Source organism: Malaclemys terrapin, chromosome 10 (assembly GCF_027887155.1).
Source record: "Malaclemys terrapin pileata isolate rMalTer1 chromosome 10, rMalTer1.hap1, whole genome shotgun sequence".
NCBI classification, from domain to species: domain Eukaryota; kingdom Metazoa; phylum Chordata; order Testudines; family Emydidae; genus Malaclemys; species Malaclemys terrapin.
In genome coordinates, this window is record NC_071514.1 from 70352646 (window position 1) to 70371915 (window position 19270).

The 19270-nt window shown below is 45.8% G+C and overlaps 1 protein-coding gene across 1 annotated transcript; it reads right to left on the reverse strand.

Moving 5' to 3' along the window:
* Positions 1 to 362: 362 nt before the first annotated feature.
* Positions 363 to 8698, reverse strand: ITPRIPL2 (ITPRIP like 2). The gene has a single exon (XM_054042534.1). It carries the CDS (start codon positions 6646 to 6648, stop codon positions 4489 to 4491), a length of 2160 nt encoding a protein of 719 aa, XP_053898509.1. The 5' UTR covers positions 6649 to 8698; the 3' UTR covers positions 363 to 4488.
* Positions 8699 to 19270: the final 10572 nt, after the last annotated feature.

The window sequence follows — 19270 nt, forward strand, 5'->3', positions numbered from 1 at the left end:
AGTCAGAAAAACAGAACTGGCCCCCTCCCAAACCTGGTAACAGTGCAGCCAGTGCTAGTACAACTTGCAGCAGCATTCTTGGCCTAGTCTGCATCCTCGTGCATGGAATTCTGGCAATGGACCCAAACAGTTTGTGGATCTATTGCCCAAACTGCAACCTCTCTCCTGGTCCTTCCACAGCATCCTTATTCATAGTCCCAAGGAGCGTGCCGTCAGGACAGGTCTTCCCACCGGCAGAGGAACCTTCTGCAATCGCTAGGATTTCACCCTTAGGTAATACAGTAGCGGGTTCACAGCTATTTGAGTAAATTCTACTTGATAGAGAAGTTACCTTTAGCCACAGAATCACTGAGGCACAGAGGTTTCAAAACAGCTGTTTATTAATAGACAGTGAAATATTAAAAATGAGTAACAAAAACTCCAACTTTTTGCTGAGGCAATAAAAGTGCACATGTATTTGGATATTAAATAGAAGAAGAGTTTATGAACATTTGTTCCGAACAAGCTAACGTTTTAAGCATATAAACACTTTCTTAAACAATAGCAGCTGAACAACACTTAGTTAAATCTTTGGTCTGATTATTAACCAGCAAAAATAATTGTACCATGAATGTCTATTTCAAAACAGACATTTAGTTTCGATTGCTTTGCAAGAAGATCCAAAAGAGGAATGCTTTAGTCATTTAATTAAGGTTTCATTTAAGAAGTGTTACGAACTTAACAATTAAACACTATAATTTCTAATACATGGGGAAAATAGATATGCAGTTCCAAAAATTCAAATGCACATCTCAATTTATTCTGTTTTTAGATGTAGCTTTTCCCCAAAAAAGTGACACCAGCCTTGATTATACCAAGTCCTTAAAAAATTGTTATGTAGTTAAAATACACAGTAGTGTCTAAGAAACACGTGTTTCTTTCTATATTTCATTTTTAATTTAAATACACAAACTATCATGCTCAGTCTACGTTACATTGTAACAAGTAAGGCCCCAATCCTGCAAATACATACGTGGAACATTACTCATGTGAGCACTCCCATGAGGGGAGAGAGTGTCAATGGGTTACTCACATGGGTCAAATTCTGCATGTGCATGTTTGCAGGATAAGATCCTAAAGATAGCACCAGAAACTAGTATTCGCACCACCACATTTCATTTGGCATAGAACGACATTAATAGTCTAACAGACCCAATTTTCAAGTCACTTTAGTCAAACATAATAAGTATATCGATGAACGTAGGCATTATAGACACAGGAAATACCAACCAATACCCCAAATGTACAGACCAGAATTGCTCTTCAATAGAGAATTTCAGTCTCTGATCCTGCATCATCTGAGTGCAAATTTAATTTTACTCATGTAAATAGCCTCATTGACTTCAAATAGGACTACTCATGTGACTGAAGTTAAAGCAGGTGCATAAGTATTTGCAGGATCAGGGCCTTGGTTTGCTCATATCACCAAGAACATAATCTCACATACACCTTATGTAGCAAAAGCTCCCATTAAAGATCAGCTTGATTTGAAGTTGTTAGTAAGCCTAAATCAATGGGAGTTTTGCAGTTGACGGGAACATGGGTATGGAGCCCCGCCACAACTGTAGCCTTGTTTTATATACATTTTGGAAGCATGGTTTAACATGGTTAAATCACAACCCCCCACCCCACCTCAATTCAAATCTTCCATGACTCTTCTACAGGGTTCCTCCATTTGTCTCTGTGTCCTTTGGATTACCTGCACTGCTCTTTCACCAAGTGTTTCTGCTCCTCCTTATTTGTCCTTTCCCCCCAACTTTCGAGTTTCACTTTCAAACTATTTATATTCCCCAAACTCCCTTCTTATTATGCATTTCTTGATGTAACTTTCCCTTTGTAGTATCAGCGCTTAACAGCAATAAGAAAGTTGTATTAAATCTAATAGGTTTCCATGTATTATATAAGCCAGTAAGGAACACACACCAAAATTTACATAGCCCCCCTTGGAAAAAAAAAAGTTACACACTAATGTAAACAAACAGATAGTTCACTAAGGTAACCATGTTGCCAGAATTAACTGTTGAACTAAATGTGTATTAAGTGCTCCAGGCAACCACAATACTTTGGACCTGATTCTCTAGCCCTTTCTCAGGCAAAACTATTGACTCCAGGACTGCAGAATAGCACTCCTTGTATGTGTACCTAGGGCTGTCAATTTTGGTTGGACGTATTCCTAGAGATTTCATCACATGACAATCTTTAAATGCTGGGCACTCCAGGACAAACCTGGAGGCTTGGCAACCCTATACAAGTCTGCAAAACAGTAAACATTTGGCCTACTAAAAATGTACCAAGGTAGGTCACTTCGGTCCGCATGATGAGCACAGTGGTCAACACTACACATAAACAAGCCATTTGTATTTGCCCAAAGAGAGAACCAACGCTCCATGTAAAAATAACCCAACTTGAGAAAGTGACACTTAGGTGCTAAATTACCTGAAAATAAGACAGCAAAGACAGTTTAAAAACCATATACAAGGAAACATGCATCTAAAACTGAAGAAATTTTCAGTTTAGTAAACTAGGTTTTATGAAGCTTTGTGGTTGTTTTTAAAAGTTTGCTATTTTCTATCATGTATGACTTACAGATAGAGAACACCAGCATAATATATACAGAACAATATTCTGAAATTTTAACAGTTTTAAAATTATTCCAAACATTCCCAGCTGTTCCCAATTCATTTACCGATTTAAAATTAAGCACAGCAGACTGTCCACATAGGACCCAATCCTGCAAACAATCAGGCACATGTTTAACCTTACGCACATGAAAAACTTAATTACAGGCTTGGTGCCTTAATACTTTTAATTTTCAAGGATGCGGTCTCAGAATCTGTGGAAATGTATTTTGTATTACATTAGAGTTTGGATTGCTTAGAATGTGTACTTTTGCTGACAAACTGTGATGCATTTGGTTCAATAGTTTTTAACTATTTATATCAGAAATGAAGCACACTTTTAAAGAGCATATGAAATAGAAGCTTTCTAATCCTTTTCTACATACTATAGTTTAATGCAGCAATGGCCCATAAGGTCAAATGTATTTTCTCAGCTAAAATCCAAAACTAAACTATTAATGTATACTATCCAAAGACAGTAAGCGCTCATTACAGATCAATTGAGAAGTTGTATGAGGTATTCTCAAATAATCTATCTACACATGGAAATTATCTGGCTGGTGTTTACGTTAAAGGGACACCATCAAAGTTAATAAGTACTTACTGTACCATGAATTTGTCCCAAGTTTTGGGAACTTTAAGGCACCCTGAAATATTATTTTTACAAAAAAATATTTGCTGCACTACAACTACCATCTCTCGCTTCTGGTATCTCCTGATCTGCTGCAGACCATAGTGCTGCCACAAGTTCAAGAGTTTGGTTAGGTCAGTAAGGTCCTTTAGAAGATCAGCGATCAGTGAAAAACACATGGGTGCAGCAGCGAGTTTACACCTCTACATTTTTGGAGTTACTTTAAATTTCACAGTATACCAAATAAGGTGTGGGGGAGGTTTGGTAGTTATTAAGGTACAGCAACTTTGAAGGAAGAAAAATGCTTCAGGTCTAACAACCAAGACAGAATGCTTAGAGGATTTACACATCCATCCATTTTTAATTAAAAAAAATATTAATGCCTCTATGTTAAAACTAAATATTTAGTGCAGCCAATTACCATAAAATGAAGGCCTTTATGGAAATAAAGTGCTATTGTTCTTCTTTCATTTGTGAGCTGTATAATTATATTTTAATCTTTCAGAGCGACCTTCATTTTAACACAAATGTACAACTAGATTCTTCATACTTTTGTCAAATAGGTTTTAATGTCACGCCTCATAATTTAATTTTATATTAATTTGCATATTATTTAGCACAGTATATTAAATCACAGACAACCACTGATGAGTGTCTCATTGAATAAATATTTCAAACTGTGTTTAAGGATCAAGAAACACCCTTGGCTCCTCCTCCATCTCAAAAAAGTACCTTGTCACACTGACTTTTTTCCATGCCATTAATCTTTGATCCTGATTATCTTTTGCATTAAAAGAAAGCTCTGGACAGGGTCACTTTTGTGACTAAACTTTAAGATGACATTCCAAATTCATCAGTGTGAACCCCTCTATAAATCTGGTACTAAATTAGATTTACAAGTGGTTATTGTAGTGCTTTCTAATTAAGGCACTTTCCTGGAAGTTTCATAGTTTCTCCATGACTAATCATCATTACAAAGCTATCAAGATCTTAAAGCATCAGTATTTCTTAGTCTTAAATTTTGACCTTTGGATTTCCCAGATTACCACGACTAGGGAAACAAACACAGAACCCCATCTGATGCTGTCAGGCAGGTAGATCTCCCTTAGGAACCTCAGGTAGTTTACTAGCTAACACAGGTATGTACTTTGGCCTCACAGTGCATGCCCCAAAGGCACTGACAAACGCCCCAGGTGATGCTCAGTTGCTTTGGGACTCTTGTCCGGTGTCGGTGATGTGCTTACACAACGTGGGGCTCTTCCTCAAGTACCTTGGACTACTGTACATTCGGATGATCTTAGGAGCCTGGTTCCAGGTGTTCAGAAGCTGGAAGGCGGCCAAATCTAGAGTAGGGGCGTCAAAGGCAGCCAGCAGATTGACGGGGGCAGCTTCCTTCAGGAGCTTAGGCACCGGCACCGCCTCGGGGACGTTGGCGTTGCCCAAGAAGAAATGCATCAGCACCCGCTTCTGCAGGCAGTCCCTGAGGTACAGCACCAGGTCCTCCACCCGCTCCGCCAGGAACTGCTCCTCCCAGGCTTGCCAGGGCCCCCGGAGCAACAAGGAGAAGAGCGCCGTCTTGAGGATGTAGGAGGAGAGGACGCGGCTCCACTGGGCGCCGAAGGGCTGCTCCAAGCCCCGGCCGCGCAGATCCCGCAGCCCCTTGAGAAGCTGCAGGCACTTGAGGTGGCAGGAGTTGGCCGGGGTCTGCTCCTTGAGCCAGCTCAGCAGCCGCTGCTCCTGCTTGGAGACGTTGAGCCCCCAGAGGGCCTGCAGGGGGCAGGCAGTGCCGGGCTGGGCTTTCCTGGCGCCGGGCTGCAGGGCGATGAGATAGACCGAGTCCCCCAGGGGGATGGCGGGGATGAGGCGCACGGCCATGGAGATGTGGCAGCAGACGTAGTCGGAGCGCGGCAGGATGTGCAGGGTGAGCTGGCGGCCCGGGCAGGCGGCCAGGCTGATGCGGCAGCGCTCCTGCAGCCGGTAGAGCACGGCGCCCAGGCACCGCTGCAGGTGGCCCTGGAACCAGCGCAGCACCAGGGCCGAGGACAGGTAGCGCCTGCCCTGCAGCTCCACGCAGAAGCCCTCGCTGAAGGGCCGGTAGCCCCGGGGCCAGGCGGCCCCTTGCGGGACCTTCAGGGCGCAGGTGAAGGCGCTGCGCAGCTCCGGGGCCAGCCCCGGCTCCTCGGCGCCCAGGCAGCGGGGCTCCAGCTCCAGGCGCGGCGGCAGCCTCAGCGGCACCAGGATGTCGAAGCAGTCCGGGCTGCGGACCTTGTGCTGCTCGTAGGCGCTGCCGATCTGCACGAAGTCCCCGCGCAGGGTGGGGGTCAGGGACCCCGGCTGCAGCCCCTGCGCCTTGGCAGCCCGCACCAACTCGCCCACGATGCGGCTCACGTGCGCCTTACTGTGGCCCAGCACGTGCGGGGAGAGGCGCAGCTGCTGCTCGTAGAAGCTCTCTAGCAGGCTCCGGCGGGCGGCGCTGCTCGGCGGCGCCTCGGGGCAGCATGCGGCTCGGGGCCGTTGGCCGCACTCCCCGCCGCCGCTGCGGGAGGCGCAGTAGCGGAGCAGCAGGAAGCCCAGCAGCAGCAGCGCGGAGCCCTTGAGCAGCGGGACGGAGCCCGAGTCCGGGGCGCTGTCCGAGTCCGGGGCGCCCGCCCTGCTTCGCACGGCCTGGTAGAGGCACACGAGGGCCGTGCACAGGCAAGTCACCAGCGGCCAGAAGACGCGCAGGTTCAGGGTGTAGACGGTCATGGTGCGGCGGGAGCTCAGCCCATGATACCGGCTGCGGCAGCGCCCCCCGGCCTCTGCATGCAGGGGGCGCCCGCCACCCCACTCACCAGCCTCCCCCAGCTCCGGGAGTCGGGACAGGCACCCCCCTGCCGGCTGCCCTAGACCCACTACCCCTGCCGCTCCCGGCGTGCCAGCTCCTCCCACCGAGTGCTCTTCCCCCACTCCCAGTTCCAGTCCCGAGACAGCCAGCCAGCCTCCTCCTCGTCCTGCTCCAGCCCCTGGGGTGCGCCCAGCCAGCTGCCGCCTCCGGGTCCTGCTCCAGCCCCTGGGGTGCGCCCAGACAGCCGCCTCCTCCTCGTCCTGCTCCAGCCCCTGGGGTGCGCCCAGACAGCCGCCGCCTCCGGGTCCTGCTCCAGCCCCTGGGGTACGCCCAGACAGCCGCCTTCCCCCGCCTGCCTTCCGTCCCGGGACACGCACCCAGCCTCCGTCCCCCTGCCTGCTTCGGCCTCCTGTCCCGGGACACGCACTCACCGCCCCTTCGCCCCTGCTGTTGTGCTTCCTTAGTCCAGCCCGTCTCCCCCAACCGTTACTTAGCTCCGAAGCTTCCTCTTCCGAGGGGAAAAGGGGCCGCGTCATTTATTGTGTGAGCTCAGAGGAAATGCCAATGGTTTTGGCCAGAGGAAAGCGGGATCAGGCCTGGAGGTGTAGTCACAAGCCCCGCGGTTTGCCTGCCCAAAACTAGGGCACTGGAGTGGGAGAGAGGAGAGAAGGAACAGCCCCTCCCCATCCCTTCCCCTTTCCTCTCCGAAACGAAGGCGTTGTCATCAGAAGAACCCATTGACAGTTTTTGTCCAGGGGCTTCTTCGTTCAAAACTTTAAGGGCTGCAGTTTCTAGTTCTCAAACTTTCAAGGTTGGCTTTGTTCCCATTTCTTAAACACCGAGTGATCAAAGACCAAAACAAAAACAAGACAGCAAAAGATTCATAGTGGGAACTCTCTGTACAATAGTTTTAATGCCATTTAATCTATTTTTAAATAATTTAGTTGGGGTTTTTTTAGATAAATTTACTTTAAAAAAAGAAGGCATAGGTTGATAAGAGGAAGCTCAGACAGATTTGTTTAAATAATCTGTCCAGCACATACCCAGGTACAGTGAGAACCTTGCTAATCAACTTGCTTTACTGTCATGAAGCCAACATGCCAGGCTCACTTATCAGCAAAGATGCAAGAGAAGGGCACTGTTTAAAAAAAAAAAAAAAAAAAAAAAAAGTCAGCAGGATGGTTACTTTAGAGGGCGAGATCCTCAGCTGGTGTAAATCAGCACAGTTCTATTGAAATGACAGCCATTCTTACAGAAAAATAATGGAGTTTGAGCTGCAGAATCTGGGAGAAAATCAGTACCAGGCCAGCTTAGATTTTTACAGACTATTTAAATAATATTTTAATACTGTTTTCATATTGCACATCGCATTAAGAAAAATTTAGTTAACAAAAATACAAATATTCAAAATAAATTAAAACTTGGCAAATCTGTATAACTAGTGTGTCATGAACTAGGTGTGTGTGCACTGTCACTACTGCATCGTCATCACCGCAGAAGTCTTCCAACTGATTATCACAGGTTCTACTGTGCTAATAGCTAACAGTGTTTCTCCTTAACTTCAGAAGTTAGAAACCCGTGTTTTTGCAAGGGAAGGCACTGAGTTCTGTTCCTACTACCACTGTGAAGGTTTCAGTGATTGATGTGCAGCACAGTGACAACTGCTGTTCCTAGGTAGCTCCAGGTTTATTACAATATTAATAACTGCTCCTGATAATGCCTCTTGTCACATCCTTGTTCTGTTAAATTCTCAGTCTGGGTGACACAAGACTTGCTCTCAGTTTTTACTGTGCCCAAATTGCTCACATACTGACATCCTGAAGGGAAAGGAGAGGACTTTGGGAGCAGTTATTAACTTAGTGACTAGTTCAGAATTTATATTATGAACCCTTCCTTGCCTATTGTAGGCCTGATGGCTGAGAGCAGTCAATTGCTATGACACTTGTTCCTGCAGCACAGAATTCAACAATAGCCATCTGAAAGAACCTTATGAGCTAACTCCACCTTTGATTCAGCAAAGATATATACTCAGAACTTGATACAGGAAGTTGCACAAGAAGGCGGTTTGGAGCAGTCACAGAGTGTAGTGAGCACCTTGCACAGCTACTTGCAATTCAGGACTGGAATGTGTGGAATGAGAGAACCATGAAGGGTGGGGTTGATTCACCTCTCGTGGCTTCACTCTGGGAGGCCAGTGCTAAACCCAGAAGGGCCTGTCCGCACATGTCTTGAGGCACACTCCCACCACTCCAATTTGAGTATGCCAAGCCAAATAAAAAAAGCGAGACAACTGTTTAGCCCAGGGGTAGGCAACCTTTCAGAAGTGGTGTGCCGAGTCTTCATTTATTCACTTTAATTTAAGGTTTTGCATGCTGGTAATACATTTTAACGTTTTTTAGAAGGTCTCTCTCTATAAGTCTATATTATATAACTAAACTATTGTTGTATGTAAAGTAAACAAGGTTTTCAGAATGTTTAAGAAGCTTCATTTAAAATTAAATTAAAATGCTGATCTTACACCGCCAGCCTGCTCAGCCCGCTTCCAGCCTGGGGTTCTGTTCACCTAGGCCGGAAGTGGGCTGAGCAGGGCCTGCGGCCGGGACGTCGGCTGGCAAGGGGCTGGCAGCCAGGACCCCAGACCTGGGGGGGGGGTTCAGGAGTCAGGGCACTGGGGATGTGGAGGGGTGCAGGGCAGAAGGCTGGGTGTGTGGGGGGGTTCAGGGGTCAGGGCAGAGGGCTGGGGGTGTGTGGGGGTGCAGGGCAGAAGGCTGGGGGTGTGGGGGTCAGGGGGGACTGAGTGGGGCTGGGGACCGGGACCCCCCACCACCACTCTCCCCTGTGGGGGCAGGAGGCAGAAGCTTGGTCCTGCGGCAGCCAAGGCAGAGGGCTGGGGGTGTGTGGGGGTGCAGGGCAGAAGGCTGGGGGTGTGGGGGTCAGGGGGGACTGAGTGGGGCTGGGGACCGGGACCCCCCCCCCACCACTCTCCCCTGTGGGGGCAGGAGGCAGAAGCTTGGTCCTGCGGCAGCCAAGTTTCCCCCCTCCCCCGCTTCTTCCCCCAGCGTGGTGCTTTCCTGCCCCCCCTCCCCTCCTCCGCCTCCTCTTACCGGGCAGGCAGCAGCATGCCACTCAAAATCAGCTTGCATGCCGTGTTTGGCACGCGTGCCGTAGGTTGCCGACCCTGGTTTAGCCGCTCACAAAGCTATGTGGGAAAGTTGGAAGGTTGACATAAGTAAGCTCAGCACCTCACATGCAAATCCCCAGGTGCCACTAGGTACAATGAGTAGCCAGTCCCATGATACAATCCCTGAGACACACAGTCAGTATGACACGGAGCTGCACGCACTGACAAGGGAGACATTCTGCTGGCCCTTGATGCTGTGCACCATACATGTCACCCACCCAAATTTACACACTTTGCCATAATTTAATCCTGCCCTCTATCCCACGTAGCATAGGGCCTTGAAGTGAATCTTTGAATTCCCAAATGCTCTCTCAATCTTCCTCCTTATTCTTCTCTGAGCAGCCCTAAATGCCACTCTCCCATAGTGGCGGAATTGGGGAATGGGGTCATCAAATACAAGTGCAGAGGACAGGCACTGTCATTTGCAGAACTGCAAGGAATAGAGTCAACATCCCTGAAAACAGACATGTACCTCACACAGGGAAGTACTAGCCATGCTGCTGATGTAACAGGATTGGTTAGAACCACTGTAAACATGTGAGACAGGACATTGCAGTTGCTAGCACAGTTGAATAAGCTGGATCACATGCCAGAAGCAGAACGAAGTTGCTCATGCAAATACAGCAGTCAAAGATATGGGTAGCCACCAGGCAGATGTTCTCCACTGGGCATGTAGGCCCAGAACAGCATCATGACAGCAGCACCACGCCCAGTTCCCAAACAACCCAGCAATTAACAAAGGCCGACCACACACTCCATGAATAACCATCTTTGCTCTGAGCCCCATTATGTGAGAGAAGCCTTAGGAGCAGATGATTCAAACATGTGAGGGTCATTGCTGCTTCTGGGAAGGAATGCATATGATCATGCAATTGGCATCACAGATCACTTGCGTATTTATGCTGCAAAACACTTTTGATTGGGAAGCATGTCCACCTGACCAGAAGGCGGGATGATTGCAATAAACATGCATGCGATGAATGGCCTGATAGCAGTTGGAAAACTCACAATTGTGAGGAAGGCAATCCATATCTCCACCAGCGAGGCTGCCTCTACATTGAACTTAGACAGATGCAAGGACATGCTCATCATCGCCCCTATGAAATCCTCAAGAGATGACACACAGCCAGCTTTAACTGGCTGTCACCCCCTGGAAAGATCTACTAGCCAGGACATGAAGGACAGCCAGAGGTAGCTTCTGGAGAACAAGTATTGGCCAAGAGCTCTCTGATAAATTGTAGTGGGGGAAAGGCTGGAGAGCAAGACAGACGGAAAGGAGACTCACTAATCATACTTGGTGGGAGAATGACACTCCTGCATATGTAATTACACTAGCTCCAGCTGCCAGTGCAGAAACAATAACATAAAGAGGATGTGTGGTCTGGCAAAGATGAAGTAACAGTCTCAGGCTAAATAATATATAATGCAATTTGATACCAATAAAACCACTGTGTTCAGTTCACATATATACACAGTTTGCACTAAAAACCCCCACAGTTATAAGTAAGCTTTTAAAATAGTTTTCTCAACCTTTCTGTCCTCAGGCATGATCTACAGCAATACCCTGGGTTCTCTGGAAGAAAATCTTACCTGTAATGTTATTTCTCACAAAAGAAACTTAAGTCATTAGTGCTTAAATGCTTCTGTGATTCCTTTGTCTGATCTTCTCCCTTATGATTCTGTGGGTATCGCTGATCTCTTCAGAGCTGTATTTCTTTGTGTCACACGTTTGGCATCCTTCAACGATGGGTAAGCACCCCATGGTAGCTGGATTTCTGAGCTTGTGTTGGCAACTAAACATCTGGTGCTTCCAGCAACTCTACGTGCAGCTTATCTGACATAAGTATTTGAGAGGTATAAAGCTCACAGATGCTTGTTCTACACTTAAAAGTTACATCGGCATAGCTACATCAGTCCAGGTGTTCAAAAACCACACCTTTGACTGGCATAGCTATGGCAACGCAACCCCAGTGTAGATGCAGCTGTGTCAATGGAAAAATGCTTCTGTTGATGTAGCTAACTTTATTCGGGGAGGTGGTGTTCCTACACAGACAGAAAAACTTCTGTTGGTGTAGGCTGCATCAATACAAGCGGGCTATTCCAACAGCTACGCTACCACGGGCTCCGTAGTGTATATATAGCCCATGTCTCCAGACTCCTGAATTATATATGTCTGCTCATATTGATGACACAGCTGTTGATTGATTGCCACGGATTATTAGCTTTCCCATAGAACTTGTTCTTTGATCCACAGATTTGTTTTGTTTTGTTTTCACTTTTGAACACCAAGTACTTACTGATTTTCTCCTCCACCTGCATTTTTTCTCCTGCCAGCTCTGGAAATTTATGCCTGTGTCATCAGTATAAAGTTCCTTACAGACATTAGTGAATTTGCCCGTAGGTAGCTGAGCCTGACATTTGAATAGGCTAGCAAGCTGAGTGAACTCTGAGGAAGGCTGGGACTTGCCTACTGTAAAACTGACTGTTCTAAAACTGAATTCCTGGTTCTTTTAGGTATTGACTGCTGTTATGGTTTTGATGACTTGAGACTGAGAGGCATTTTCACCTGCTCAGAGAAAAGAGTTTAGAAGACCTGGTCTATGACTAGGGATCATAGGCCCTACAATAACACAAATAGTAAATAATAACACCTCTACCACAGCATGCTTGGAGTGGGGGAGTCAAGTGAGCTTCTCTAGCCATTAAAGTTTTAGGTCTGTGAAGATCAGAAGATGCAGTTTCAAGACTGTAGTAAAACTCTGCCACACAGTGGCATAGTAACTGATAAACTCGGGAACTGAGTCGGTCTGGATTTTTCCCTATGCAGAACAACAATGCTTTTTGTGCACAGAGTAGTTTCTGCTGAGTGTTTCTCCTGACTACAGGGCTATATATTCTCTAACTTTGGGTTTGTTTGGGGTTTTTTATATATATATATATATATAGACATTTGGCTCTTTCTATACAGGGATTTTAAAACTTGTTAGCATCTTTTTAGCAGATAGTGTTTAAACATGGTTCTTGCTAGAAATGTGCTAACTCATTCACGGATATCAGTTTAGCCAGGAACATCGTCTCCTGGCATATTCCGAGCTGCCTTCTGTTTGTTTACTGAATTTTCAGACTGCTTGCTAAAGTATAAAAAGCTTCTATTTATGGCTCTGCTTTGTGGTTTAATTCCAGAGGGTGAAGCTCTTATTGTGTTATTGTGATTTAGCTGCAGTAGAGTGTTGATCTGAGGTCTTTGGCTACACTGGCAGAGAGGAAAGATATAGATGTTTAAAAGATGTAGGTGAGCAGACAGATTGAAAATTCAGTTAACAATCAGAAAGTCTCAGTATAAGAAGTCAGCGGGGAAAGGATTCAAAACACAAGTACCAAAGAAAAGAAAAACATCAAGAACACCTCCAATGCACTTCTATATAAAATAAAATCTTACTTCTAGTTAGTGAAAAAATCAAATTTCACAAGGAGAGGTTTATGTTCCCTGACTGGGATACTGTAGCCCTTAACTACGCTTTTTTTAAAGCCTAGGAACACACCCACAAACAATTTTTATAGCATTATAACAAAAAAATCCCAGTAATACGCCAGTGCAGTAGAGTCGAGAGCATGTGGCCTGGCAGTTATGGTACCTTTGATGTCACAGTCCTGATCTCAAAATATGAGCAGTTCCACCACTCTTGGCAGGTCTTGAAACCAAACTGGAAATGAAAAAGCATCTATGGGATTTTTTCCCCTTCTTGGTTCACATTTTCTTGCATTTCTCTACAAAGCAGCATATACAAAACAAAATATCTAGGAGAGCAGAAGGATATTCTTGTATACTGTTTGATGAGAACCTGTTTCACATGTTACATCTTGTGATCACCCTCAAAAATATAAAACACAAGTCCAGAAAACTTGTGAAGCAGACTACCCACCTCAGCACATTTTAGATCTTTTTTTATCCCATTATTTGTATGATGATATTCCTTTCTCAGTGAGAGTTGTATGCATGCAGCTGACCAGATGACAGGGCAAAAGGCTACCTACAAATATACTGCATGAAACCAAATTCTGCTTTCTCTGGGACACTTTTAGAATAAAAATGTAACATGCAGAGGAGCAAACAAACATATACGCCTCCTAACTCAGGACTCTGTGCCAAGTCTTTGGTCTGATAAGGCCCTGCTTTTTGGGAAACCCTACCTGGTCAGCACCTCTTACCAGCACACACCCAGGGCCTAGTAGCCTGCAATGACTCACCTGACACCTTGACATGTGGGCCAAGACTCCAATCACATCTTAGTTGTCAAAACCCTCCCTCCTTCTTATCCTCCAGCCTCTGACTTCCCTCCCCCAGGGATAACATTTTGGACAGTACTGTAACATTCATTAATTATTAACACTAATCACCTGGTAAATTGACACAGCTCTTTACAAACGTGTAGTAATAATAATCCGTGCTGCTTATTGCCTCGGCCCCCTCCCTTCAAACAGCTCCCATTGCACCAGGCCCAACAGATAGCAAAACTAATACAGCCCTAGGAAAGCAAATGTACCATTGTTTGCATAGTTCCCTTGTCTGAAACTGAGCCTTTTTGGTGCTGTTTTGGATGATCCCACTTGACTGCCAGGCTATTGAGTAACTGGCCTGCTTCAGGAGCCTTTGCTCTTTCAAGAGGTAATAAAATTGTACAAGACTTGCACCCTCAAATGCAGCACATGTCATCTGGCTTAAGGTTTTGCTAGAGGCCTGAAACCTGGGCAACGGCTCACCAAGTGGTTTGCGAACAGCGCTTCAAAGCAGCCTGGGCTGACTTTCCCTGAGAGGCTGGTCCACAAACCTTTTGCACTAATGGGAACTTTTTGGTAGACTTTACAGGAAGCCCAAAGGTGGAGAAAATTGCAGCAGCCCAGGCTAGAACTTAACAAGGTGCTGGTTGTCACTGCAGTATCTAGATAAGGGGTAGGCAACCTATGGCACGTGTGCCAAAGGCGGCACGCGAGCTGATTTTCAGTGGCACTCACACTGCCTGGGTCCTGGCCACCAGTCCAGGGGGCTCTGCATTTTAATTTAATCTTAAATGAAGCTTCTTAAACATTTTAAAAAACGTATTTACTTTACATACAACAATAGTTTAGTTATATATTATAGACTTATAGAAAGAGACCTTCTAAAAACATTAAAATGTATTATTGGCACACGAAACCTTAAATTAGAGTGAATAAATGAAGATTCGGCACACCACTTCTGAAAGGTTGCCTACCCCTGATCTAGGTTGAGGGGAAAGGCTCCTGCCTGCAAGCCAGCCATAAATAAAAGGAATTATGGACCACCCCCAATGGCAGAAAATCCAGGAGCAGCAATGAATCCAACAGGACCCCAAAGCAATGGACCATTTTGGCAAAACACACTCATGCACCCTCAACAGATGGTATAGACACTGCCCCAGTGCATTCCTCTACATGCTTCCCTTTACCAAGGACCTCCTGGTCTGTCTCATGCAGCCCGTTCATTCTCACCCAGATCCATCACAGTCAGATGCCGGAAAGGAATGGAGCTGTAGAATCGGGGTCTGATGTATCAGCATACCATAGCCCAAAACATCTCACAGTTCCCTCTAGTGGCATTTTGTGCACATTGAACCGGTGAGAGTGACCAAATGGAACTCTGACTATGCCAGATATGTAAGAGACTTCTGGGAGAATGACCCACTGCCCAGCACTATCATCTGTGACCTCACCCAGGACCAGAGCAATCTAAGGACCACTCCATCTGCTCCTGCAGGCAACTTAACAATGCCTGATGGTAGATAGTATCAAAATTAGAGTGGTCATAGTGTTTTAAGTAAAAATCTCCATCCCTTTATTTCAGACTGCCACTTTGCCTATCTATTTTAATGGCATCATTTGATTATGTCATTCTGCAGTTATGCTTTGGGGGGTTGTTTTTAATTCATTACTTTATACAACATGATATCATACATTACCAGAACTGTCATTTATCCAAGGATCCTACTTACGTTCTATGCTAGTGGAGAAGAAAATAATCACTTCACCTCACCTTCAGTACTCAAACTCACGTTGGGGTCTGTTTTACATGTACTGGTCTAAAACAGAATTACAGTGATGTAACCGCACCCACTCAGTGTGGTATTCTGTCTCTAGTGGTGGAAATAGCATTACCTGCAGCTCCTTGGACCTAGTCCCTCTGTAGCCTGTGAGATTCTACTGAGACATACTCACACAATACAAACACGGTTCATGACAATGTGAACAAACAGAACCTGCTATTGGTTCAGATTTGAAGCCTTTCTATTTTAATAGCTCAATCCATCTCTATCACTGCATCAGATAAGAGGACTTGGTTTACAAGAACAGCAGGTTTGCAGGAGACCATCTCTACGGAGCACTTTGTGGCCAGAGTTGAAGAGGGTCAGTGTGTTGATTGGACAGTATCACTCACAGGGGTTTGGGAGTGGAGAGGTTACTGCCATTTTTCTTTTAACCCATTCTCCTGTTTAATAAATGGTATATTCTTGCCACCCACCATAGTCTGTTTGTTCACTAGCTATCTCTGTGATGCTCCAGATTTCACTGGCCTTATAATGCTTATTCGCAAAGGCTCATGCTTGCCCATAACTAGACCTGGATTTATTCTATAAATCATGAGTAACCCAATCCAGTATTTCCTTGGTTTAAAAGCACAGGCTTGATGAGCAATTCATATTCTGATCCCTTGTCCAAAGGTATCCTTACAAACTCCAACACCCTGCACAGATGAACAATGCAAACAACAGCTGGCTCAACTCGAAGCACTTACTGTTTCACTTTAAATAAACCTTCTAGGAAACTTTTCATGGAAACTCTGGGGTAAAAAAGACTCAGCTCCTCCTACAGAGCTGAATGTGGGATATTTAATTGTTACCTATTGTTATGTTATAGTGCAGGAAGCCCTGCCCACCTGTTTCCAGCTGTCCTAAGCAATGAACTGTATAAAGGGAACAGAAACAGACAATATCTACATTAATAAAAATTGGAAACCATCTTCAAAACCCTGGGCACTGTAAAATACGATCAGTGTGGCCCTTTTAAAGCTTAAGATGCTGATATCCGGAACAAAGTTAAATGCTGCAGAAGGAGAAGGAAAAAACCCTGGGGAGCAAATACACAGCTGTCACAGAGAAAGGAGATTAACAGTAATTGCAAATGGAGGTATTTACTTTAGGGATCATGGAAACTTTTTATGAGAAATATAGAAATGCAATAGTTGGTTCAGATCATGGTTATTACTAATACTCAGTTTGCAGGCACACACACTTGTGTCTAACTGAAGATTGGTTGACCATCTGTAATAGGAAATGAAGACATAATATGTAACATTTTGACAAGCCAAATTAAAAATAGGAAACAAAGTTAAAACTGAAGCCTTGTCTAAACTAGAAAAGGTAAACTGGTTTAACTAGACCAATTTAAAATTAATCTAGTTCAATGCAAATGTAGATGCAGTTAAACCAGTTTAACCATTGCTTAAACCAGTTGATCTTAGTCCAGCAATTTGCTGGTGAAAATTGAAGCCATTTAAGTGAAGGTTAAACCAGTTTAAATGCATCTACTTTAGGAGTTTGCATTGTTTAACTAGATTAAGTTTAGTCTCAACTTCCTGCTTTTTCTGGCTTGTTGCCCAACTTCAGCATTACTAGAACATTTTAAAAAAATAGGAAAGCTATGAAAAGCATAAGAATATAAGAATGGCCATTTGGGTCAGACCAAAGGTCCATCCAGCCTGGTCTACTGACAGTGAGTGAACCTAACAGGTAATGATCAAGAGATCTCTCTCCTGCCATCCATCTCCACCCCCTGACAAACAGAGGCTAGGGACACCATTCCCAAGCAGATCTGTCAGACAAATAGAGTCCGAGTCTCCTCTCACATTGGCTTTACACCAACTCCACTGGCCTCAAGGGAGCTGCTCCTGATTTTCATGGGTACCAGTAACAGTAGAATCAGGCTCAAAGGTTGCCCAGTGTTTTGTGGGAAAGTGATGCTCTTTGGCTGAACACACACGTTCACCAGTGACCCTTGTGTACAGGCTAACATGCCCCCAACTTTCTTGATAGCAACACACATTCCTCGTATACAGATATGAAAATGATTCTCTTCACCTGTCTTGAAGTAATTCAAGTATATCTAAGGCTTAGCCTATGCTAGAAAGCAGGGACATGCACAAGCAGGGGCAAGGGCCCCCCAATAAATGGCAGGGCAAGGAGAGTGACCTCCTCCAACCCCAGGGCTGCAAAAGTGGTCAAATTTAAATTCCTGCACACGCCCTTGATAGAAAGGGTTGCCAGTATAGTTATACCAGTATAGCTATATTGGCAAAATCTTCTAGTGTAGATGCTTAAACTGGTTCCCTGGACAAAATAATCTATACAAACAAAACAGTACTTTTGCCAGTGTAACTGCATATGTACCAGGGCTTTTGCTGATATGGAAGTGTCAAACAAATCACATGCCAACGGCCATTACTATGCCAGGAACAGTTTTAAGTGAAGCGCTGGTTAAAGGACGAGAGCCAGTGTCTTTGAATGCCATATGTAGCTGAGAGCACCAGAGAAGTTTAATGTAGGTGAGGGAAAGGAAGAAGAAGGAAAAAAGCAAGATACTGAAAGTTGCTACATCTGATGAGTTAAAGAGTCTAGTTCAGTCCTATGAGTTGAAATTCAAGGTTACTCCCATCCACACAGGAATATGATGCACCCCAACTATCATGTGTTACCCCCATGCACACATGACCATGATTCTCAGCTGACTGATCCTGCATTGCTCCTATGTGCATAGAAACCACTACTCTATTGCTGTGCTGAAATCACAAGTTATTCTTGTGCAAAAGGACCCAGGGATGACAAACACTCATATCCTTTGGGCTAGTTTGTGCTCACCACACCATGCAGCTGTGCATTAGCCTCCATGCTGAGAAACGGGGGAACAAGAGCGAAAAGCAGCCGTGAAATGGCTGGGAGGTTTTACTGGAAACTGTTGTCTGGGGCAGCATGAATCCACAGAGCACCCATGCCTATTCCAAGCCTGTGCATCTGGGATGCATTTGTTTTTCATCACAACTATTTCTGGCAACGCCAGTTTCCTTTCAGTTAACAATGCTGCTAATGACAGATAAATTTTTCTCTCGTGGATGTGGTTTCAGGGCCCAAACATATGAAGTGCTGTGTGACCTTCACTCAGTCCCTGTGGAGTCTGAGGAATTACAGTCACATGTCAAAGACATTCATCAATGTGTCACATTCATGAAATCAGTGGGAATGGAGGGTGCATTGTCCCTCACAGGATTGGGCCCTCTGACGTCACAGCTCTCTCATTGTCAGGAGGGATTAGTGGCCTGCCAGAATGGAAAAGAGAGGTTTGAATCTGGGGGCAGGGTTCTCGTGTAGGCGGCAAGTTCCATATCCAAGTGGTGCTCAGGCACCAGCAATATTCAGAGCCAGGGGCCCAGCTCCAGCAATACTTGGGGCCCGGTGTCCCCCCGACGCCTTCCCTGAGTGTCCCCTGGCCCCGATTTGCTGGCCCCGCCCCCCGGCTCGCCTTTCATGGGCCCTCCAGAGTAGTGTCCCTGTCTCTTCCGTGTGCTGCCTCCTGGCAGCAACTGCTGCCGCAGGGTCCTAGCACCCCCCATCTCCACTGCCAGGGCAGACTGACTCTGAGCCTGCCCTTCCCCCTCAGACCCTTCCCTTTTCCAATGGGACCCTCCAGCGGCACGGGGACCTCCTGCCCACAGTCACCGCTCCTGCCCCATGCTGGGCAAGGAGACAGCCCCATCCCTCACCCCCAGTGAGGCTACAGTCAGGGGCAACAGCAGGGGAGGAGGTGCATGAAGCGCCCCCCGGCACCCACCACGAGGGAGGCGAGGGAGATTCCTTGACCTGAGAGGGACCCTAGGAGCACATGCAGTGACAGTGGTGGGGGTGAGTGTGCTG